General features: G+C 40.6%; 1 protein-coding gene across 5 annotated transcripts in view; it reads left to right on the top strand.

Annotated features, from left to right (window-relative positions):
* The window catches only part of JAK1 (Janus kinase 1), a 104,837-nt gene that overhangs the window by 51,120 nt on the left and 27,582 nt on the right, over positions 1–26,135 (top strand). For all 5 annotated transcript variants that reach the window (XM_044430072.1, XM_044430071.1, XM_044430069.1 and 2 more), the window contains 8 exons: positions 722–885; positions 5,231–5,570; positions 8,962–9,144; positions 10,176–10,333; positions 11,182–11,305; positions 18,651–18,840; positions 23,602–23,708; positions 24,044–24,181. In XM_044430072.1, the coding sequence (XP_044286007.1) occupies positions 812–885; positions 5,231–5,570; positions 8,962–9,144; positions 10,176–10,333; positions 11,182–11,305; positions 18,651–18,840; positions 23,602–23,708; positions 24,044–24,181 (1,314 nt within the window). In that variant the 5' untranslated portion in view covers positions 722–811. The remainder of the gene's footprint in view (positions 1–721; positions 886–5,230; positions 5,571–8,961; positions 9,145–10,175; positions 10,334–11,181; positions 11,306–18,650; positions 18,841–23,601; positions 23,709–24,043; positions 24,182–26,135) is intronic.

Below are 26,135 nucleotides of genomic sequence, written 5' to 3'. Positions count from 1 at the left end.
CTTTAGTCCATTTTAAAATAATCTCAATGGGTCTGTGTATAAGGGCAGAGCTGGTTGAGCATTTGTTGAGTTTCCAATTCCAGTTCCCGATAGAACACAAGGCTTATGTGGAAGTGGGGACAAATGTGTTTTTTGAGGTGTTAAAGAGTTCATTGGAGAAGGTGAAAACATTTTGTCTAAGAAAATGGGTTCCTGTGACTATCTCTAAGGAACTACATGACAACTGATGACATGTCATCAAATGCATTGCATAGCTCCCTAGAGATAGCCATGACTATCTCTAGCGAAAAGCCATTATTGTCCCTTGTAAAAAGCCATTAATATTTTTGGGAAACTATTCAGTCAATACGTGTTGATTGTAACCAGAGACTACATGATATAAAAGAAGTGCATTAATGACATTGACAGTGTTTAATAACAATTCTGTTTTAATTTGTTCTGTTTTAGTCATTTTAATTATATTCTTGCTTTGAATGTAGATGTGGAAAAAAGCAGCCCATGAATAAGCTAAATATAAACCTGTTTGGGCTGCAATCCCTTTAGTGTAATTCCTTGTAATCAAGTATTATGTAGAGCTTGTGTGGCCATTTTTGTTGGAAAGACGCAACATTACTATTCTGTTCTTTAGCATGTCACAAGACTCCATTTCTGCATGGCTGTTTGGTGGTTGGTGTGCTATAACTGCGCCTGTAACTAAGGCATATTTTCTCACTGCATTTAGGGACAGAATGATCTGGTAAGATGTTTTGCACCTGTTCGGGATCCTAAAAATGATCAGGAGAGTCATGAAATTGAAAATGAATGTCTGGGCATGGCTGTACTAGCAATTACCCATTATGCAATTAAAAAAAACCTGAGATTGCCAGAACTTCCCAGGGACATCAGGTGAGTAAGGATTAGTTGTGTGTTGTACCACAGAAACATCTCTATTCTGATGGTGGAGGCAAGTGTATCAGAATTAGACCGTATATAGGATATGGTTTATTTTTCTCTTACTGACAATAGAGATGAAAATTACGTTTTACCAATATTACTTTCAGCTCTCGTGTGGACCGTTAGAAGATACTTAAGAAATAAACGATTGAGATCTAATGAATGTTCAAATATTGTTCTTTTTAAATTAAAATCTGGTTTTTATTTCAATCTCCCTTACTTTCATGTAGGTATGTACAAACTCTTGCAAATCATAATAGTTTGCATAAACAAATTCAAAATACGAGGTGTTTCAAATATTACAGCCTAACTATGGTTCACCAAGCAGTCAAACCTGAACCAAAACCAAAGACATACTTTTTGTTTGTTTTTAAACCAAGACAGTAATCTGAAGGTTCATTTTGAGCTGGCTAAGAGTTTCCAGTTAGGAAGAAATTAAGGAAAAAAGTGTATATACACTGGCTTCACTAGGAGCAGAAGAATCAGAACAAATCCATAAAGTAAAACCAACACATGGAAGAATTTATATGTTTGGGTTTTGTCCAGAAATTCGTACTTTGCCATCTTCAGGATTGACAGGCCTTGAAGGCATCAGGAAGAAATTGGACTGGAGGATGTATTCTCTTTAATGCAGAAAAAAATGTACTGAAGATAAAATGTTAAAGAAGCAGATAGTGATCTGAAGGTGGGGGACTTCAAATCAGTTCCTGTGTCATGATCGGATTACAGCTTGCTGAGATTAAGATTGAGATGAATTTTCCTCTGGAGGTGTGGGGTACCAATTAAAATGGCCTGCCCTGGAGGTTAATTGATCCAGATGGTTTCCAGAGGGCTCTGGAGGATTTTCTGACTTAGCAGTTCTGTCAAAGCCCTTGTTTACCTCTGGAGTATAGAGATGACCCAGGTGGTTAACAAGAGCACTCCCGAGCACCCTCACTGTATTAATGCTTGCATGGTTCCATGATAATTCCTGGAGGTGGGAGCAATAAAACAAAACAGGAAACAACTAGAGTGCAGATGTAGTGGAACTCCTAATGGATGTAACTGAGTTCTGCTATAATCAGGTATTTGTGGGGGAGGGGGATGAGGGCAGCTAAGAAACACTCATCTTACTGTCTTCTGTTTGACAGTCTGTGGAGCTCTTTAAGTTCATCCTGGGCCAGTTACACCCTGGCCCTAAGAACATCTTAGACCATCTGAGGCCTGCAGTAATATATTTGCTAGGCACTTCCAAGATAAAAGTGCATGCCATCCTCCAATATTGTAGCAGTTGAATCAATTGTTTACCTAGAGCACAGCCTTGTCCAGTTTTATTGGTTGTGTTTCAGTTGGTTCAGCTCAAGAAAGTTGACAAGTTGCTTTGATTGTGGGCTCTCCTGTACTGGAGGCATTCAGGAGGCCAGTCTGTCAGGAAAGTTTTAACTGGAGATCTGGCATTGAGCAGGGGACTGGACCCAATGACTTAATAGGTCACTTCCAACTTTATTATTCTGTGATATACTATTTATTTATTTATTTATTTATTTATTTATTTATTTATTTATTTCTACACTGGTCCATAGCCAAAGCTCTACAGGCAGTTTACAATAGTCCATTAAGCAAGACACTAAAATGCAATAAAATATCATTAAACCAGAGAAACATTAACAAGATCAAAACAGCTAAAACAACAACAAATGACTCGGTAAAAACATCTAGGATGGGTAATCTCTTAAAACCCCTGGGTATCCAAGAAAGTCTTTCAAAACATCAGCATAAAGAGCTGTCCTAACCTGGTGCCAAAAAGGTTTGGCACCAGGCAGGCTTCAGTGGGGAGATTTTTCCACACATGAGGATCCATCAAAGAGAAAGCTCTCCTACTTGTTGCCATTCTTTGAGCCTCTCTCAGAGTAGGCAGTCAGAGGAAGCCCCAGAGGTGGAGCATAGTGTGCAAGTAGATTGTGGTTGAGAGAGGTATTCTAAAAGGTATTATGGTTACAAGCTATGTAAGGCTCTATAGAATAAAACCAGCACTTGAATTGAGCCCAGATGTATACAGGCAGTCATTGCAAGCATGCCAGAACTGGTCTTACATGTTCAGACCTGTGATTCCAGCTATTAAGCTGGCTGCCACATTCTTCACAAGCTGCAGCAATCTTGTCAACTATCCAATTCCACAGAAGTACCAGCCATATCAGCTGTAAAATCCCCAGTGCTTGCTGGAAACCATTCGGATCCATTAGCCTCCAGGGACAGACCATCTTAATAGTTCCCACACCCTTGTGAAGGGGAAATGAGCCATCAGTCTAAATCTCAGCACTGATCTAACCATTACAAAGTGGTAAGGTCAGCTATCTCATTCATTATGAGGAAACATCATGGATGGGGGAGGTTTTATGTTGCTCTGATCCAACATTTAAAAGCAAATCTAGAAACTTGAGGGCAGACTGATGTCACAACAATTAAACCTGCAGTTGGAAGGAAGACCAGAACATGGCAGAGCCATGAGCTGTCTGGGATGCATTCCCCTTACTTGGCCAGTCTTCCTCTCAGCACCCTGTTTTCATCTACTCATCACTATGGTGATTGGGATTCCACCATCTTTCCACTTGGCATGATATCCTTCCTTCCAGGCACAGTCCTATGCATAGGCCCACATAAGCAAGGGGCAGGTGAAGCACTTATCCTGTGGACATTTCAAAGAGCAGACCAAAGGAGCACTCCCCTTTCATGTTGTCCTCTTTGGAGACACACTTGCCAGGACAACCCCTTGGTGGCAGCCCTCTGCCCAGCAGAAGGACTGTTTACATTCCCAGGAGGCTGTTGGATTGCCAAGTCAGGTGAATTCACTCTGCAGTGATGGGCTCGGATGTGATTGTGAAGATAGTTGGAAGATGGTAGGTGGTGGTTGGAAACTTGCAGCAGGTCTTAAAGTGCAGCAGTCTTCTTTCTCAACTGTCCCCAAGCATCCTCACCAGGCCTGAGTCTTCCAAGGCCAATTCAAGGTGTTAATTTTAACCTATAAAGTCACACACAGCTTGAAACCACAATAGCTACTCTTTTTAGCTATTGTTAACTCTGTTTGGTTTTAAAAATGTGGCTTTAAATGTAGTTGTAATTTTTAATGTAATTCTATGTTGTATTCTATATTGCATTTTTATTTTATTTACTAAAGTTGTTCACTGCCCAAAGAACATCAGCTGTTGGGTGGTATAAAATGCTCTCACTCTGTGTGTGCATGTGTGTGGTTGTGTGCATGTGCTTTATTTGCTCTTAGGAACAGGAAAAAGGGTAACAGGAACAATAGGCTATGAGTGGACTATAATCAAGCTGAGGGCATGCTTAGAGAATCACCTGAGAGAGCCTCAATTCTTTCATTTTTCATCAGCCCTGGAAACAATACTTTGCTAATTTGATCATAACAAATCACAGTCAAACTTTGAAAATACGATTTTGTGAGTCACTTGAATTGAGTCACTGTTAATCTTTATCACAAGGATGTTTTGAGTAAGAGTGAGGCATGTAATGCCTTTAGTTTCCTTTGCATAAATAGCATATGTATGTTCTCTAAGTTTTGCTTGTTTAGACTAACTTTGCATAGAGTTACAGGTAGGAATATTGGAAAAATCTGTAATGATTCAAATAAATTTGGATTTCTCTGAATCTGAACTTCAGATTCCCCAGTGTAGTGGCTTTTTTAAAAGATCATCTGGTCTTGTAGACCTGCTTTTCATTGGGAAAGCATTTTGTACGAAAGTGCATCTGTGCACTTGGTGAATTTACACAAGTGCATAGTAGGACCTATGTGAATCAGCATAAATAGAACAAACTTATTGTAAAAATAATTCCACTTCCATCAGTGAGCAGACAGTAGAACACAATATGCCTGATAATCTGCAAAACACTGACAGAATGGATTTAACAAAGTTTACATCACTAGACAGTCATATATTAATTTTTTTTCAAAAAGTCTTGTATGAGGGCATCTTTTCTACCAAAGACCTTTTTAGGATACAAAATAAAAGCACACCATGAATTCTAGGTATCCCTTTGTTATTAAATTGTCCATGGTGTGAAAAAAATAAGTATATTTTGAGGAGAGGTTATTGAGCAAAAACTATTGGACATTGCCCTTATATTTGTGAATACATTGCACCCTGAAATCTCAGACTTGTCTTTTTGTTTATTCTTCCAAAGAGATTTTCTTTCAAATCTTTCTTATACCTTGGTTTTCATGAAATAGTCCCTCTGGCAATGTAGAAGAAAATAGATTGACAGAGGCAGTAATATGCATTTTTCTGTCTTTCATTCTTTCTAGTTATAAAAGGTATATTCCTGAAACTTTGAGCAAAACAATTAGACAGAGGAACATCTTGACCAGAATACGGATAAACAATGTTTTCAAGGATTTCCTTAAGGAATTTAACAATAAAACCATTTGTGACAGCAGTGTTTCTCCACATGATCTGAAGGTGAAATACTTGTCCACAATGGAAACATTAACAAAGCATTATGGAGCAGAAATCTTCGACGCTGCCTCATTGCATGTTTCATTTGAGAATGAGAAGAACTGTAACCTGGAAGACTCTACAGACATCCCAAATTATGAAGTGATGGTAACAGGCAATCATGGAATTGAATGGCGGCTCAAATCATATGTAAGTATCATGGAGTACATACATGAGTGATATGAAAGCAAATTTGAATCAGACTAACTTAATATTCCTGATTTTAAACATATTTTCTAAGGTGGCTTGTTTGTAAGTTTAGCTTCATGAGACTATTTAATATATTTAGGTTTTGGAAGTGTTTAACAGAATCTGAATTGGGAGGGGAATGGTACCAAGCTCTGTGAGGGAGGGAAGACATCGTTCACATGTAATGCAACATCTCTTTTTGCACAACATGACAATCTATCATGGGTAACTACCCATGGTGGGTTATTGTGCCATCCTAACCCAAACTGCTTCTTTCAGGATGGCTTATTTTGGGGAAAGCAAGCCATCCTGATAGTAACTGGCTTGTCATACTGGGATGTTGTATTATCTGAATCTGGGAGACAGATTTTGTCATAGGTTACAGGGATTGACTAGTGAGCTGCATAAGAGGACCAACACCTCCCCCCATCCCACTTGCACTGTTCTGCACAGTGCTTCACTTTTGCGGTTGGTCTTGACCACCGCTCTTTGGAGCTACTTGGTTCATCACCCTTTTAAAAATGCTTTGGCCCCAGAAATTTGTGCAAGTCTGTCATTTTTTAATTCTTAATAATTTTTGTCGATACAGGGACAAGCAGGGACACTACTGTGCACTTCTAGCTGTCTGTGTAGTCTTGCCTTATAAGTTTCGCTTTCCAAGGAAGTGAAGTAGATGACAGGCTGAGAAGGCAGGACTGCATATAGGTTAATAAATGCAAGCTTGCAATCTGCCAACTGAACAGTAAAAGGGAAAGAATAGGTGCACTAAAAGAAAGAGGTGACCCCCTAAGTACTGAACTATTCAGCAGTGTTGAAATGACACTTTCAACACTTCACAGTGTCCTGCTGCTCTGGAAATTGGAGATATTAATATCCCTCTCCTTTTCAAGCCTGTTTTTCAGTGCATTTACTCCCATGGTTTGTGTGGTTCCTTGTCAGTTCTCTCAACCCTTTCTGGAGCAGCTGAAGACTCAGGGAATTGTTGAAAAGGTGGAAAACAATGAGAACTGTCAGCCATTGGTAAGGGGATGAGATTGTTGCCACCTCCTTTTAGTGTACCTCCATTTGCTACTAGTAACAGATTTTATTTTCCTGGGCTCCAAGACCACCACAGACAGGGGCTGCAGCCAAGAAATTCAAAGATGCTTGCTCCTTGGGAGGAAAGCTATGGCAAATCTAGACAGCATACTAAAAAGCAGAGACATCACTCTGCCGACAAAAGTTCGTATAGTCAAGGCTATGGTTTTCCCAGTTGCAGTGTATGGCTGTGAAAGTTGAACCATAAGGAAGGCTGAGCGCCAAAGGATTGAGGCCTTTGAATTGTGGTGATAGAGGAGACTCCTGCGAGTCCCTTAGACTGCAAGGAGATCAAACCAGTCAGTCTTAGAGGAGATCAACCCTGACTGCTATTTAGAAGGCCAGATACTGAAGATGAAACTCAAATACTTTGGCCACCTAATGAGAAGGAAGGACTCGCTGGAAAAGACCCTGATCCTGGGAACAATTGATGACAAAAGAAGGGGACAGCAGAGGATGAGGTGACTAGATAACTGAAGCAGTCGATGTGAGCTTAGGTGGACTCTGGGGGATGGTAGAGGACACTTGTAAATGGACAAGACCAACAGATGAAAAACACAGTTGTACAGTTATCAGATGGCAAAAATATGACCTCAATTGTGCTTTTTTGAAACTCAGTAGAATAGTATAGAATAGAATAGAATAGAATAGAATAGAATAGAATAGAATAGAATAGAATGCAGCAACAAATGAAAACAGGTAGTGATTAAACCAAGCAGTGGGAATAGATGGGTTCTTTCACAAAGAACATTGGAATATTTTTGTTGGAGGACTGAGGGGGAAGGAGGGAGAAAACAAGCCACAGTGAGCCTGATAGTCTGCCAGGCAATCCATGGGTTTTTCCTGGCATAACCCACACTACTTAGCTTATTCATAGGGTGGCTTAGTGTACTGTGAGAATGTGCCCTACATTTGATGTGCTCTTCATCTCTGCTTTCTGTAAACAACCTGCAATCATCGTGTCAGAGGCTGTGAGAGTCATATCTGAACCCAGACTTTTTGTGAACTAAAATAGAAAATTAATTGATCTGATGCATAGATTAAGTACTAGGAATATTTATCTATATAGCATTGTTCATTTCAGAAACAGCAACATCTGAGACTTCAAAATTTCAAATAAATTTGCTGTCAATCCACACCCATGATCACACAGAAAAGTAAGCTTATCCTGGCTTTCTGTGAAGGAGCAGCATGCTTATGCATGCAACATGTTCATTCCCTTTAGTTAAATAAAATAAATTAGAAGAGGATAAGTTTGTTGTTCTCTTATATATCCTGAGTAATTTGGGATCAACCAATCAAGTGGTTTTTTACCCACTTGTACAAAGGAAGGCCAAATGGATCAACAGAAAATCAAACTAATGTATAATCCTAGTTTATTGTTATAGGCAAACACAGCTAGGTACTGTAATTTAATTTGTACTTATGTATATAAACATACTTGGTTTCAAAATAATATTTTCTTAAGTACATAAAATATTTTCAGAGTCAAACCTTATGGTTAAAGTTCAAACTGGACATTTCTGAATTTTTCTTTCGATGGATTTGTGAAAAAGATCAGGAGCTAAACAGGACTGAGTATTCATTTATACAAGTGTGCATTTACAAACATGCTCATATCATCATCTAAAATACTTGCTTGAACACTTAACCCTGTGCAGAGCAGGAAAATCCACCTTTACTTTATCAGTAGACTTTTTAAAAATCCCTCCAGCATTTAATTTAATTTCACTCTTACATTTCATTGTTCTCATACTAATCTTCGTATGCCTTCTGTCCATGTTGTTCTTATGAGCTGCCAAGTCTTCTCTGACTTACATCAACCCTGAATGAAAGCCCTCCAAAATGTTCTGCCCATGGCAGCTCTGTTCAGCTGTGGCTTCCTTTATGGATTCAGTCCATCTCATATTTAGTCTTGCCTTTTGTCCTCTGCCTTTGATGCTCCCTAACATGATTGCCTTCTCCAGTGAGTGTTGCCTTCTCATGATATACCAAACTCAGTTTTGTCATTTTTGCTTTAGGGCCAGGTCCAGCCTGATTTGATCTAGGACCTATTTGTTTGTCTTTCTGGCAATCCAGGGTATTTGCAAAGCTCTCCTCTAGCACTAAATCTCAAACACATCAGTTTCTTCCTGTCAACTTTCTTCATTGTCCTGTTTTCACACTGATACTTTGTGATTGGAAATAGTTTTGATGATCTTGATCTTTTATTCCAATTCTGCAGCCTGCCTCTCCTCTTCCTATCTCTTAATCTCTATTCATTTGTGTCAAGCAGGTTACACAGAGTGAGAAAGAAAAGCATAAAATGAAGAAGAAAAAAACAGACAGTAAAGTCAAGAAAAATGAAGGAAAAAATAAGAGGGAGGAATGGAAAAATTTTTCTTACTTTCCTGAAATTACCCACCTTGTGATCAAGAAGTCCATCATCTGCATCTACAAGCAAGATAACAAAAGGATGGTAAATGTTTTAAATCCTTTAAATATTTTATATGCTTACACTACGTGCTGCTGATTATATAAACAGCACTCCCTTTCTTGTATGCCCTTACTACTAACATACACTAAGACCATTACTTCATAATAATCATGCACTGAAAGACTGGGAGACATGTTGTCTTGCAGTGGCAGTGTGAATATGTATGTTAAACTTACAATGTGCCTGCCACATATGGGGTGGCTGCAAATCTCTCTTCATGCACAGTACTGCCTTTTTTGAGCAGTAGTTGACCTCTGCTTCCCCACTCCTATAGGCATATTTTTATAATATAGATAAAGTAAAAATGTTAAAGTTCACAATGCTGTGTTAACATTTACTAATTCCTTTAAGATGTAAAAAGGCCCTTGCTCATCTAAACTTTTGGATATGTTTAGCTCAAGTAGGAACTTGTCTTTTTTTAAGAGCGGTGGAATTTTAGCACTGCAAAGTACATTTATTTATTTAAAGTTTTTGTATGCCGTCCCCTTGCTATATAGCCTCGGGATGGCTCACACAAGAAGCACATCATATCCATGCATATCTGTATATGTGGTCATCTAAAACATTGGAGGAAGATGTTACCAAAATACAATAGAACAGTCCAGGTATTCATGTTATTTCATGAAGGCTGCAATCCTGTGTAGATTACTTGGAAATAAGAACTTCTGAAATCAACAAGACTTGCTTCTGATTAGAAAGAGAGATAATTTATATTGTTCACATCCAGAAGCTTTGGTTTCTGTATTGAACCAAAACTGAGGAAGTTGTGATTCAAGTTCAACAGTTCTAGATAAAGAGAAGATGTACATGTTTGGACAATTATCTAGGTCTAGAAATGGCGTTTCCCATTTTATCAGGCCCTGAGTTATCTTCTTGTGGCAGTGGACATGAGAAAAGCTTTCCAAGTTTATGTTTGATTTTTCTGTTTCAGGAAAACTGTGGGTAAGAAAGGATATACTTTTATAATAATTAAAATTCTGGACAGAATTAAAGTAAATTGATTTCTTTTCTAGGAATTTAAACTGTCTTCACATGAGGAAGCCTTGTCATTTGCTGCCTTGATAGATGGCTACTTCAGGCTTACCGCAGATGCCCATCACTATCTGTGTACAGATGTTGCACCTCCCTTGATAAAACACAACATTAAAAATGGCTGCCATGGCCCAATTTGGTTAGTTAATGTCCTTTGAGCATTCTGTCTTTTAAAGAGATAATAATCTTTATCTAAATAATGTGCATCTTTCTTCTCACAGATCTTACTTTTGACTTTGCAGAATAGTTACAACTTGAATGCTTATGTCTTTTAAAAAACTAAAACCTGATGATGTGAAACTATATCTAAAGGAAACATAACTGCTTCATCCATTTCAAATTGTTCTTAAAGCATAGATTCTTTGTGGTATGTTTGCCCATATTCAGTCCCACTGGTTAACCTAATATTATGAAAGCTCTAAAGCAAACACCAAAACATGCATTTAGGGCCTCTGAATAAGCATTCTGTTCTTTTGTTGTGGGAAATTATCTTTAGGTAGTGCAAACTGATTCTTAGAAAAATTTATGTTATTCTGAGAATCCTCAGTTTGTGCAGGAGCTACATGTGCACATCTGAGTAAGCTGTGTAAGTTGCCCACAATCTTTTCCCTTTTTAAAACCATTTATCTCTTGGATGCTTCCTTTAGTAATTAATCAAAACATTTAACATTTTGTAAATGAATATTACAAAGCTTTAGTTAATTCACAGAATTTGAGTTTGTACCTGAAGTCCAGTTTTTGAGATCATTTTGGGTCATAAAAATAGTTTTTCATAATTTAGATTTCTTACTTAAAACTCTCTGTCCTTTAATTCTTATAGATTCCTGTTTAAAATACATATTTCATTTTTCCCATACTTTTTAATCCCCCCACACTTGTCAAAGTGTATTCATAATGTGTTTGTATGTTAAACTACTATCGAAGATTTTCTTTTCAAAGAGATGTTGAATTATCTTACATAATTACTCATATTCTAAATACTTTCAGCACAGAATATGCCATCAACAAGCTGAAACAGGAAGGCAATGAGGAAGGGATGTATATCTTGAGGTGGAGTTGCACAGACTTCAATAGTATCCTCTTGACTGTAATATGTAATGAATACTCACAGGTATGGTGGAATTTTATCAGTTGTGGGCCTAGTGATTTTATCTGTAAAGATTATCTTTTGATTTATAGAAGGTAATGTTTGTGGTATAGAATTGAGAGGTAACTGTAGTTGACTTTAACGGTTCCAGATTTTATGCTTATGAAAATCCAGTGCTAATCCTTCCCAATTACTTATGAGAGCCTGTAAGATGGACCCAGCTGAGTCTACTGTGATGCCCCCTCCCTGCAAGTGCAAGAGGCCAGTTAGCCCCCTATCTAGTGCCAGGAAGACAGACCTTTCATCTGATCTTCCTGGTAGGGCCTCCTCCAGAAATTCCAGCTACTTGTTCTGCCTCATTGTGGGAGGCATACCTTTTGAAATTTGTGCAGTAAGAGCAATTAAAAAAACCCACTCAGATTCCAGGTCTCGTAGTACCACTGGTCAAAGAAGAGCATGTAGGCCAAACCTCCTGCCTGCCATTACATAGGTTGTGTACCCAGAGGCTGCCACATGGGAACTTCTTCCTGTGGCTGCCTTGGTGGCCCATCTTGATCCTGGTTCCAAGGTTCCCCACCTGGAACCTGAACATGGTTCTCAGGACTCTAACTGAAGCCCCCTTCTTCTTGTCTTTAGTAGTATCTGATTTCTTGACTAAAGTATGAATTTGCATATTTAGTACTGAGTAGATCTGAATTCCTCTGACTGTCATAGCACCTCTGCAAATTATACAACATTTTTACATTTAAGATGGATGGCAAAATTCTCCTTTGTGATCTCTGTGCATCACAGATATGGGTGCTGCTTCTGCGCAGTGCCTTTGTTCAGGAAAATTCTCCTAGCTAAGTGTAGAATTTTTGGCTAGAGGCCCGCCCTTCTACTCCTAATATAAATAGGTGGGGCTTTTGTCCTTTGTCAGTTCTCTTTCAACCACTATTTTCACTGTGCCACAGATTTCTTTCTAGCTTCAACTTTTACCTCAAATTTCTACTGCTAAATATCTTAACTGTCCTCATCTTTCTACACTTTTACCCCCTCTTTTCCTCACCTCTATCATCCTTATGCTTATTCCCTTAAAACAGAAAGGCAGAGAGACAGACAAAACCTGTCTATCATCAGTCTATACCTCAGCTTCTCCCTCGGCATTCTATCATTCTTTCTTTGCCTCAACCTTACCTTCATTATTGTACTCAATCGTTCAGAAACCAGCTTTTCGAAAGTGTGCAAATTGTGGTGTGAAACTGCCTTCCACAGATGGGTATTCTCTCTGCTTGCTGTGCTTGCATGAGGGACACTGCATTGATAAGTGCCCTCACTGCCAGACCTACACTAAGGGGGTCTGAAAGAACAGGGAAGGCTATTTAAAGATGGAGCTCTGGGACAAAGCCTTGGAGGCAATGTGGAACATCTGCCTCTGCTCAAATTGTGCTAAAGCACACCCTGTTGGCAAACAAACTGTCTCAAAACTATCGACATCAGCTCCTAAATAGCCATCTTCCTCCAGCTCCCCCAAAAAACCATAAGGAGAAGAAGTACTTTAAGGCCAAAGAGCTCAGGCAGGCCAAAAGAGCAGGCAAGGACAAACCCAAGAAAAAGCAAAGTCACCTCACTCATCCTGTCATCGACTCCAGCAATTACGACAAAGCCTTGCCTCTAATCCGAGCGTCTCTAACTCTGTTCATTCTGACAATACCATCCCAATCGGAACCACAGCACATCCCAACAGAGACAGCCCCTCTGTCTTCCTTCTCAAAAGGGGAGATCCAGGACTCCAGCTCAATCACTGGGCCTACCTCCATTGCCAGACTGGCCGATACCAAGAAGAGAGACGCAGCTCCCACTTCCTCCAACTCCGTGCCCGTATGGATTAGTGTCTCCCAATCCATTACGAGTATTGACCCACCCATCCATTAGTACCTCGAACCATATGAGGCACCACTATATGTTGGACACTATGGACCTAGGTATCTGTGGGAGCAAACACTACCCTTGTATGAATATCTATGGCCACCAGTCCAAGCTCAACCTACCAACCCAAGGTGTCCTCAACACCAATGCCAACATTTGGACCAAGCTCCATACAGTTCAGCACAGCCTCCCCCATCAAGAAGGCAGGCCAATGAATGGGAATCACTCATGCCATCAGCCAGTTCGTCCTCCTCTCACATATGCCTCTTACTCTGAATCACATCCAGAGACCGAAGAGGCCATCTCCACCTCACCAGACAATGTGGTCTCATTGCAGGGCCTGGGATCACTAGGAGAGGGTTTGGACCATTATTTGGAACAGGTCCTTCCTATGGCCACATCACTGGGAATTCAGGCTCAGCATATCACTGAACCTGAAGAAGTCATGGTTTATTATGTGATCCGTACAGGGGACTCTGTTCCAGTGGCAATTCCTCTATTCGGACACTACAGCGGGCAATGAGAGAACTGTGGGAACTACCTACCCAGCTCCATCCTGCCTCATGGCACCTGGAGGGGATGTACAGAGTCCAGGAATGGGATGTACCCTTTCAGCTGCATCACCTGCAACCAAACTCTATAATTGTTGAAGTCATGCAAGGACGCCAACAATGAGAAAATCTACACCAAATGATCATGAGGGACACCACCTTGACAGGATGGCTTACCATATCTATTCTGCCATGAGACTTGGACCTCCGCATATCTAATTACAAGGCTATGATGGGAAGGTACCAAGTCTTCCCTTGGCAGAAAATTGAGTCTCTGACTGCCTTCCTCCTGGACCAACAATGACACCTAGCCAGAGTCTTCATTGGAGAAGCCATACAACTGTCAAGCCAGCAGATCACAATGGTGCGCCATCATGTTGGTTGTGATTCCAGGAGAGATATCAGCATGGGAGTGGTTCACAGACACATGTGGCTTTGAGCGGCCAATCTCTTGCAAGAGACCTGATCAAGAATGGAAAACATGCCATTTGATGGGGAAAGGCCTGTTCCATTCAAGGACTGACAAATGCCTAGATACTTTTCAAAAATCCAGGATGATGGCTCAACAGATGGGTTTTGGCTCCAACCAGTCAAGATCACGTAAGTGCCCATGGGCCCGCTCTTCGGAGTACAGCAGTACCTCAGCTCACAAACGCCTCAGTTCATGACCAAATTGGGTCGCAAACAGAAATTTCAGAAAAAAATTGCCTCAGGTCGCGAACTCCACATCGGGTGATGATCGCGATTGCGCCCATCTTCCCTGCATGGGCGCAATCGCAGTTGTGCTCGGGGGAGGGGCGAGATGGCTGCGATCACACCTGTGTTCCCTGTCTGAGCGTGACCGTGATTGCACCTGTCTGTGGCTGCAATCATGGTTACACTCGTGCAGGGAACACAGGTGCGATCAAGGTCATGCTTGGGGTGGGTGGCGGGGGGAGATGGCCACGATCTTTGCTGTTCTTTGTCATTTTGGGTTATGCAGTGCAGGGAAAAACAAGTGACTATAGACAGATTTTTTGCCAAAATTGACCCTGCAGCTAAGAGACAAAGAAAGAGGAAACCCTTGAAAGAGATCTCCCCAATGTCCTTATGGAGGGGGACTCTCCCTCAAAACAATAACCTCCCCCCCCACCTAGGTTAGTGTTCTCCACTGTACTGTACAGTACTTTGTCACTTTGTTGTTCTTTGTCACTTTGTTGTTCTTTGTCACTTTGTTTCAAATTTTTCTGATTAAAAAAAATAGTTACAGAATTACAAAAATAGTTACCTTATTTACATTGAACCTTATGGGGAAATTGACTTGGCTCACAACCAGTTTGGGTCACAACCAGAGTTGTGGAACAGATTAAGTTTGTGAGCCAAGGTACAACTGTACTGACCTTACCAATTGAGGCAGCTGAATTACTTTTCCAGGTACCAACAATATGAACAACATCCACCAAGCTGACAATGCTGCAATGATACTACCCATTTCCAACAATCTAAAAAAAGCTAGATAGTGAAAAGAGACAACATTGTTGGGTAATGCAAACCAGTTCTACTCTCACTTCACCATTCCCATATGATGACCTACTCAAATACCATCTTCCCATCTGGGGATCCATCACATCTGACCAGTGGCTACTATTGATTATAGAACACAGATATAAAATCAGGTTTGACACCTTGCCCCCTCTCGGAATGGTCTGGAGAGCTCCCTCTTCTTCAGCATTAAAAGAAGTTAAGACCTTACTAGCAAAAGATGTGATCCAACCAGTTGACCTATCTGAGAGACAGCTTGCTTGCTTGTTTGCTTGCTTGCTTGCTTGCTTGCTTGCTTGCTTGCTTGCTTGCTTTCTTTCTTTCTTTCTTTCTTTGGTTTTTTTTTTAAATTTGGAAGCAAAACAAGTATAATAAACAGAGCAAGCTGAAGTAGACAAAATTGCCAAGGGAATTTGATACAGATCCAACCAGTACAATCAGCCCTTGGAATCTATCCATCAACACTCCATAAAAATGTAACACACACAAAAATCCTTAATCCATACAACAACAACAACAGATCTTCCAATCACTTCAGATCCACCACAGCTTTCCCTATCTTTTTAAACACCTCAAATCCACTTATGCTGCACATTCCTCTAACAATCTTCTAAACAGCACACTCCACCAATCTATTTCTCCATTCTTCAGTTATTGAGGGCTCTGGTGATCTCCATCCAGAACCAGTTGCAATCCTAACTCTTGACATATTCCCTGAAAGGCTCTCTGACACTATATTTTTAAGACTCATGAAAAACTGCTTTGATTCTCTTAAAGGAAAAATTCAGTGAATTAATATTAGTTGATAATATCTTATTAATATTAGTTGATAATGGTCTCTAAAACTCAATCTAAAGAGCTCAGGTGACTATCTCTTTTCAGATGTCCTTCTTCTCTGCTCTTCCATACTTCTCACATTTCTTCTTACCTATAAGTAAACTACAATTTGACAGTACAGCTTAAAGCAGAAAAGTTAGGGGAGGAGAGTCAAGAAAGGAGGAAAGAAAGGGAAAAAGCAAGGAAAAGATAAGAGGAGAAAAAGGACAAAAGATGAAAGTGGATAATGCTAGTTAGCCTTCTATCAATATTAGAATTATTAGTCCCATTCTATCTCTATTAAAATATTAGTTTGAATTAGTTTGTTAAGAAGAGGCAGTGTTCCAACTTTCATAGCAAGGGGCCTTGACTTCCAGTCTTCTCCAGGTCCAATAAAGCAGTGCTAATGGTCTTCTCATAGTATATCATGTATGTTCTTTGTTCTTTAGGATTATTAATTTTTTATTCTTAATGGGGACCAGGTCCAGCAAAAAATAAAAAAAAAACCCAAATCTCATCAGGGAGATATAGTTGTTCCTTAGAGCAAATCATGTATAGTACAACAACAAAAAATCTCCCAGCTTGAGCAACCAGCAGCTCCCTTGAATGCAGAGGTGAAATACCACATCTTCTCAAAGCGGGGCACCCTGGCTATTGAACTCTTTGCAACAGATGCCATCACAGCTTGTACCATGTATTGCTCCTGAGCCAGCATGGGACAGAATTCTCTTGGGGTTGTGCTCCTCCTCCCCTGGAAAAGGATGCTATTCTATGCCTTTCCACCCTTCCCTTGTATTACCAGGATAATTGCAAAAATACAGAAGGAAGGAACGTCTTGCAGTTTGTAACACCTTGGTGGCCAAGACAGCCTTGGTTCCCATCCATTCTACAACTATCGAATCAGACTTTCTTATACCTACCGGAAATGTCAAACCTGATCTCTAGGAAATCCTAGATCCAGATGTCTGGAGACTACAACTGACTGCCTAGTTGATCCATTAGTAGTGGAAACCACCATATTAGACCCACAAATACAACTTGTATTACTAGCAGTGCTATGTCCCAACACCAGATGGTTGTACTCAGCTAAATGAAACAGATTCAAGAGTTACACAACCAAGCATGCCTTCAACCTGGCAATAATGCTGATATACAAAATCCTAGAATTCCTTCACTCCCCGCATCAGAATGGACTGAAACTGACTTCACAATCTGAACCCCACACCCCCCTATCCGATCCCTGGTCCCCACCTGGAGTCTATGTGTGGTGTTACAAGCTTTCACAAAACCTCCCTTCAAAACACTTCCACAGAACTGTCTTCTTTCATGGAAAACCTTGTTTTTAGTAGCCATCACATTGGCACTAATAACAAGTAAATTATGTGCACCTAAGGTAGATCAACTGTACCTGAGTTTTCACAAAGAAAAGGTAGTCCTGCAATTAGACATAGCATTCCTACTGAAGGTCTGCTTGGCCTTTCATTTAAACCAGGACATAATACTGCCAACTTTCTTTCCAACACCCTCGACACCAATTGAGAGATCATTACACACATTGGATATAAGGAAAGCACTCGCTTTCTACCATTCCTGTATGGCATTGATCCGCCAAACCAAAATATGCACACTATTCAAAGGGTGGAACAATTAGCCCACAACTTCTATCCTACTGGATAGTATCAAACTCGTGTACCAGTCGGCCAACCTTGACTTGCCAGAACATCAGAAAGCTGACTCCACCAGAGCGATATTGACAGTGCTACATGCGGCTTACCACTTTGTGAACTGTGCAAGGCAGCAACCTGGTCAACACAATCAGCGTTTCTATGCCACTACCAACCCAATGTCAAGGCAAGACAAGACTGCTCCTTCCGTCAAGCTGTCCTCTCTGCCATTCTGAAAAGACAACACCTCCCACCTCCTATATTAGTAAGCCTGCTAGTCACCCATATGTGATGCATAGAGACCATGAAGAAGAAAGTCAGATTGATTAGCTTTAACCCTTTCAATCACACAACCCACCTGCCAGACCCGCATTGGTGTCAGTGGTTTCCGACCAGCTCTTACTCCAGTAAAACCTTAGGCAAGCTAGCCAGCAAAACATCAGTCTCCACCTGGACTGACAAAGGGTGGGAACCCAGCCTGTTTATGCTAGGAGCAGATGGGTGGGACTTCTGCCAAAATCTCTAGGCTTAAATAGGAGAATCTTCCCAAACATAGGCACTGCGCAGGCACAGCACCCGTATGTGTGAATGCACAGATGACCACCTGAAGAACGACAGTTACAGGTAAGCAACCTTACTTTGTTAATAAACCTGTCTGTTCTGAATTCTGTGTAAGAGAAAAAAGCATATTCTCAATTTATGTGGAGACGTCCAGAGTCCCTTACTGTGACACAAAATGCAATCAAATTGCTTTAGCAAATGTATGTTAGACCAATTATGAGTATGATTTCATTGCATTCACTGGAATCTCTTCAGGAATAAATTTAGATCTTTTATCTATTAGATCTATTTTATATGGGTTCAGTTAAGAATGATTTCTTCTGTCTTTCTCCTATTCCTTCCCCACAGCAATTGCTGAATACTCCTAAACAGTACAAGAACTTCCAGATTGAAATTAAGAAAGATGGATGTCTTTTGCAGGGATCTGATAAATTTTTTCCCTCTCTGAAGGAATTGATGGACCATTTAAAAGGGCAGATGCTTAGAACAGATAATATAGTTTTTACACTCAAGAGGTGTTGTCAGCCAAAGCCAAGAGGTAATGTTTTTTAAGTTCTGTAAAGCTCCTTTAAAAAGAGTTTAAAAGAGTATGTTTAAAAGCTTCTGATAACTAAACTTGGAGAGAGTACTTCCAGCGCATTCTTGCCCATTTTTTTCCGGATAACGAGTGTTAAATTCTTACAAGAAAACATACAGAAAATAGGAGTGCTGCTCATCTATTGCATTACATAGTTTTTCTGTTGTTGTTTTTGTCATTAGTCGTGAAGTCATGCCCAACCCAACACGACCCCATGGACAACATTCTTCCAGGCTCTCCTGTCCTCCACCATCCCTCAGAGTCCACCTAAGCTCACACCACCTGCTTCAGTAACTCCATCTAGCCACCTCATCCTCGGCCGTCCCCTTCTTCGTTAGTTATCAATCGTTCCCAGCATCAGGGTTTTCTTCAATGAGTCCTTCCTTCTCATTAGGTGGCCAGAGTATTTGAGTTTCATCTTCAGTATATGGCCTTCTAAACAGCAGTCAGGGTTGATCTCAGGGTTGACTGACTGGTTTGATCCCATTACAGTCCAAGGGACTTTCCAGCACCGCAATTCAAAGGCCTCAATTCTTAGACGCTCAGCCTTCCTTATGGTCCAGCTTTCACAGCCATACATTGCAACTGGGAAAACCATAGCCTTGACTATACGCACTTTAGTTGGCAGGGTGATGTCTCTACTTTTTACTATGCTGTCTAGATTTGCCATAGCTTTCCTCCCAAGGAGCAAGCGTCTTTTAATTTCTTGGCTGCAGTCACCATCTGCTGTGATCTTGGAGCCCAGAAAAATAAAATCTGTCACTACCTCTATTTCTTCCCCATCTGTTTGCCAGGAAGTGATAGGACCAGATGCCATGACCTGAACCAACCTGGCGTTCAGTAGCAGCACTGTCAGGCCTAGGGGCTGGTTGATATTGCTGCCAGGAACCTTCTGGTTGGGAAGAGGTGACAGATATAAGACATCGGTCCCTCTTTCTTCTGTACTGACTCGTTAGATCCCCAACGCCATATCTTCTCCTGCCCATCACCACCCCAATGGTGGCACCCACTCACTCCCCAGGCACTCCCATTCAGAATTAAAACCTTAAAATAATAAAACAATAAAATACAGTCCCAGACTAAAAGAAGAAATGAAAAGAATTAGAGAAAGAAGGGGGGGGGGAATGGACAGACTCTCTGACCCAGCCCCTCATGGCCCCAGACTTCTCTGCTGTTTGGCCGCTGGCTCTTTGGCCACTGGCCCTCCAGCCACCGGCCCTGGGCATGGCTGGTGAGAAAAGGGCTCTGGCGCAGCCCCTCCCCCCACGATCAATCTCCACCCCGCCCAACACAGCTCCCACCTGTGCAGGTAGGTGAAGGAAGTGGGGACAGGGCCTACCAAGGACTTTCCAGTGTTGCAGGTGGCGGCAGCAGTGTCCCTGGCCTTACCATGCGTTCCAACAGCAGCGGAGCAAGGGGTGATGGGGCCGGTCAGTTGGTGGTGTTTCAGCAAGTCCTTGGAAGCCTAAATTTTGCAACAGGAAGCTCATCATCTGAGCCATAGTTAGCTCCTGGTCTTGTTTTTATTGACTGGACAGAGCTTCTCCGTCTTTGGCACGTAATCAATCTGATTTCTGTGTTGACCATCTAGTGAAGTCCATGTGTAGAGTTGTCTCTTGGGTTGTTGGAAAAGAGTGTTTGCTATGACCATCATATTCTCTTGACAAAATTCTGCCAGCCTGTGCCCTGCTTCATTTTGTACTCCAAGGCCAAACTTGCTTGTTATTCCGGTTATCTTTTGACTTCCTACTTTAGCATTCCAATCCCCCATGATGATAAGGACATCATTTGTGGGTGTTCATTCTAGAAGATGTTGTAGGCCTTCATAGAACCAGTCAACTTCAGCCTCTTCAGCATCAGCGGTTGGGGCACAGACTTGGACTACTGTGATGTTGAATGGTTTGGATTTGAACTGAGGTCATTCTGTCATTTTGGAGTTTGTATCCCAGTACTACTTTTCCTACTCTTTTATTGGCTATGGAGGCTACTCCATTTCTTCTGAGGGATTTTTGCTCACAGTAGTATACCTGATAGTCATCTGAATTAAATTCACCCATTACTGTCCATCTTAGTTCACTAATTTCTGAGATGTCAATGTTCAGTCTTGTTATCTCATGTTTGACCATGTCCAGCTAACCTTGATTCATAGATCTTACATTCCAGGTTCCTATGCAATATTGTTCTTTACAGCATTGGACTCTTCTTTCACCACCAGATACATCCACAACTGAGTGTCCTTTTGGCTTTGACCCAGTCGCTTCATTTTTTTTTTTTTTTTTGGTGCTACTTGTACTAGCTCTCTGCTCTTCCCCAGTAGCACATTGGATACCTCCCGACCTGATGGGCTTATCTTCTGGCATTATATCTCTTTGCCCTTTGGTACTGTCCATGGGGTTTTCATGACAAGGATACTGGAGTGGGTGGCCATTTCCTTCTCCTTTTGTCAGAGCTCTCTGCTGTGACCTGTCCATTTTGGGTGCCCCTGCACGGCATAGCTCATAGCTTCATGAGTGATCCATGAAGGGGGTTCTTCAGTTACCATGTGTCATAACAAGGTGTGTTTCAGTACTAGCTTAGTGATGATAGAGTGCCTAGAGGCATTTGTTACAGCTCTGAAGAAATGTAGCAAATCCAAAAGTATACATTAAAAGTATTTCTTTCACTGATTAAGAATAGAAAATAATTTGATGCATGCATTGCAGTTTCATAATCTGTATCCAGGTTAATACTAGTGGTCATATAAGCAACCTCTAGTTGAATGCTAATAGCATTAGCTGGTTGTGACAGTATTAGGAGAAAGAGGCATGTTAAAGACGCTTTGTTCCCTTACTTCTATTGTAATACATGCAAGTAAACCAGTTCATGCACCGGGCCTCTTTATTGCCATTTTACAATTTCTTTCGTGGCCGTGCTGCCCGAAGCTCTGAACCCTCGCCTGGCCTGGCCTGGCCCATCCTCCTTCCAGTGACTATGGCAAAGAGCAATGTTGCCCCTGGAGTGACGGAAAGCTGTATGTTTTGGTCTCAGAGTTTCCCCTTGCTGCTCCCATCTGACTGTCTCTGAGCGGCGGCAGAGTGAGTTCATTACAATCTACTTGTACATCTCTTCCTCGGTCCCCCTTCTCTCTCCCTCTCCCTGCCCCCTCCTCCCTTCCTGCCTCTGCTTCCCCTTTAGAACTTCCTTCTGCACACCACTCCAGCCAACCCAGCTGTTCCTTCACTGGCCAACAATTCTGCGCTCCACATCCTGACCATTGGACTCCCATGCATTGTTCTTCCCAAGCAGATTCCCAGCCTTGCCCTGTTGTCTTCGGCCATGCTCCCTTGAATGCCTCGGGAAAATGGATGAGCCTCTTTACTTCCTCACACTGGTACAACAGGTCTTCTAGAGAAACCTCCTTGCCAGCTAAAGCTATTGGCTTTAAGCTGGAGATTGCTTGCACTACTACTGTGCTGTTTACTCTGATGCTGGTGTCAACATAGATGCTGTCTTATGTGAATGTAATTTGGTTAACTCTAAGAAACAACTCCCTTTCTGTTTCTTCCATTAAGTTGTTTAGGAACAAAAAGTAGCATATCAGGTGTGGATTCAGTACAGTGGCTGAGCAATACAGTGGCTTCCTACTCATCACAATGTTCATATCCTTGGGCAAATTATAATTGCTCAGCCCAGTATGCATTGCAGAGAAGATGCTGAACTTCAGATCTAAGAGCCAAATCCAGCCTTCTGCCCCTCCCCCATAAAGATATATTTCCCTTCCCTGAGTTCCAGCTACTTACCCTTGACTGCAAAACATTGGGTGTTTTCCAGACTTTTATGTGGTTTCACTTCTGTTCATTTGAAATGTCTTGCCTAAGGTTTAGCTACTGAAAATAAGATTTTTAAGCTCTGCCCTATTTACCTTTGGTTCCTGCACCACTGAAATGTGGCCCTTTGAGAGCTGCTCTGAAATTGAATTTGACATTGAAGCTGAAATAGGTTCTACCTTTCTGCCTTAGTAGGTGGTAGCAAGGCTAAACTGCTATTATGAGCTCCTCCAAAAAACAACAAAAACAAACTACAAATATAACCAAATAATAATGACCTTTGCAGGTGCTTTGCAGAAAATGAATGTTCTTCTAAGTGCAATGTTTCAACACAAACCATTCATTACACTGAAGTATTTCAGTGATTAGAAGTTTCTCTAGGGTAAATGCAGAACTGTTAGTGCCTTCTGAAGTAATTCAGTATTTAAATGAGATGTTCACTCTTTTAAACTTGTTTCCTGTCTTTTCATCTAAATTCAGAGCAGCTTATTAACTCAAGGTTGTTGTGAAGCTTTACTGAGACATAGTAATTTACCCAATATTGTCCAGGAAGAATCATAATTCGTTTCTATCTTTCTATTATGGTAGGCATGTCATGAGTGGAGCTGGCTGGAATCAGGGGTCAGACTAGATGGCCCAGGAGACCCCTTCTGACTCACTCTGTTTCTATGTTTCTATAATCAAATGGGAATTCTAATGTATTTTATTACAAACTTATTATTTAGACAGTAGCCTCTATGTGCACTGTGCAGAACTCTTCTGAAGATTGTAATGTGCATATCTTCAGTTCTGATTTAGTTATCCCAGCGCAGGTTATCATGAGGAAGATGGAAAACAGTCATTCTGAAAATTTTATAAGTCAGGAGGAAAATCTGTTTGAAGTGTATTATTTTTGAAGTGACCTATTTTTCCCCAGAAATCTCCAATTTGCTTGTGGCTACAAAGAAATCCCTAGAATGGCAACCAGTATGCCCATTAGGTCAGCTGAGCTTCCATCGAATACTTAAAGAAGAAATAATACAAGTAAGTAGTTGTAGAATTTCATGACTTATGCTTTCCTGTTGTTCTTTGAGAACTGCTCAACACTAGTATCTAAGAAATTAAGGCTTGACAAACCAAGTTCCAGTTACTCTAAAGGGGAAGCAGAAGTTATGCCAGAGGAAGAGACAGGAGGGGGAATGTGCAATTCAAGATTCATTGTGGCTTATTCTTAAAATGGAGACAGAGTGATCCTACTGGAACTTTCAGACTATTGATGCAACTGTTTCCTCTGTTGACTAGTGGTATGTGCATTATCAAACTAACAAGTAGGTAATTTTGCCAAATGTTCTAACTGCTGGATTAAAATTGTATTTAAGGGTGAGCATCTTGGAAGAGGAACAAGAACACAGATTTACTCGGGGATTCTTAGCTATAAAGATGATGAAAATTATCAGAGTGAAAAGATTAAAGTTCTTCTTAAAGTCTTAGACCCCAGCCACAGGGACATTTCTCTGGTAAGTCCCTCTCTGGAGATTTATTTGTAAAATGACTGATGTTACCACTGTTAATTTTTATATGCAGTCTTTAATGTTGATATTTGAATGTAAGGCCATAAATATCAATTGCACACTGTTTTCATCCTGTTTGATGTTGGATCATGTAACCAGCTCTATCATTGCTTAAATACTTTTCTTTTAGTTATATTCCCCAGACCATTTACATTCAAAGTTAATGCTCTTATCATTTTAGCCATAAAATGTTAACTTTTGACAGCCTTGTGTTCCCTGATAATGAGCAACCCCCCATCCTTACAAAATAGAAATAACAATTAAAGAAAAAACATACAAATCTAAAAAAAAAATAAATCTGCTAACACTTAAATCACATAAAACTTCTCCCACATTATCTAACCTATTCCCCTTCTTTCCCCAAGGGAGTACCCTGGGCACTATCCTTATCCAAAGCTGAAGGAGTGATAGGAGAAAACTCTTGGTCATCCCAACCACCTCTCTCCTAGCCTTTATCTCCTGTAACTTATCTTAAATACTACTTGGAACTAATCAACATTCCATTGTTTCAGCTTCTGTTCCCTTTATGATATTTTTAAATATTTTTATTTTTATATGCTTAACTTATATCTACCCTAACTTCTTCCGACTCTTATATTTCCATTACTTAGAATTAATATATTGAGATAAACTTCTTACTGTATAACTATCTAACCTTCATCTTTAATATTAACTTTGTTCAATATCTCATTTAATGATTAGATTCCACTAAATACAATGCCATAAACCTTATATTGTTTAATTAATATTACCTTACTATTAGTTACTTTATATCTCTTAACTTTTACAACAATTCTAAATCTCTTCTACCATTTTTATCCTTTTTCAGTAATTCTTCACCCTTCCTAGCTTCCACTACCTCTCATATTTCTGTGCATCTAAGTATATTTAAATAAAGTTCATCCTACAAGGGGCAGACACGATTGAATGGCTGACGATGACAACAACTACATAGTAGCTAATGGACCTTAACCTTCATTGTTAAACTCATTCATTATTCCATGCTTTAATCCATAAACTACTTCATCATATCATTCTGTCATTCTGTCACCTTATATTATTTAATAAACCTTACCCTACTATTCTTATAACTATATCTCTTTGATCTTATAACAATTACAATTCTCTACTAGAATTTTCCTACACCAAACTCAAAATTATCCTCTCCATATCAGTCCAAAATTCTTCTATCTTACTTCTCATTTCTTCTTCTCCAGTTGTTCCTCATCAGCCAGAATGGGGCTAGTGTGGGTGTGATTCGATCAATTGTTCCTTGTTCCTCTTCTTTTTGATTGCCATCCTTTTAATCTGCTCTCACATCCTCCATTTCTTGAGACTGGACATCAGCCAGGGCCGTTCTTAAGGTTTCTTAACTTCCCTGCTCTTCTTCATCCATCAGTCCCTAACCAATCAATAAACTTTCCCCTGCTTTGGCAAATCTATTATATAATTATTCCCCTTTAGAAAACTTTCATGAACCTTGGGTATCCCCAGCTATATATGATATTGTTCTTCAATAGCACAGTCTTAATCTCAATAACCATCTAAACCATCATGCCTGGAAGCAGAGATCTTGATAGACCTGAATAGCAGCTCCTTTGAATTTCAGTTGACTGGAATTTTCTTTCATTACTTTCATAAATCAATCTTTCTTGTAATAATTCAAGATTATTCGTGGTCTCTGTACATCACACACATATGGGCTTTGCCGCACAGCCCAAGATCTGAATCTGAGAAAAAACTTGCACAGCTCAGTGTCACGGAGTGGGCAGGAGCCCTCCCTTTTATCCAGGCCCCCAGAAGGGGCAGGGCAGGGCTGGGGGCCTGGATAAAAGGGAGGGCTCCCACCCAGTCCCTCAGTTCCTTTTCAACTGCTCTTGCAGTTGCTTTGCTGAATCAG

Source organism: Varanus komodoensis, unplaced genomic scaffold (genome assembly GCF_004798865.1).
Source record: "Varanus komodoensis strain SLA01 unplaced genomic scaffold, ASM479886v1 scaffold20_1, whole genome shotgun sequence".
In the NCBI taxonomy this organism is placed as follows: Eukaryota; Metazoa; Chordata; class Lepidosauria; order Squamata; family Varanidae; genus Varanus; species Varanus komodoensis.
This window is presented reverse-complemented; position numbering and strand designations above follow the sequence as displayed.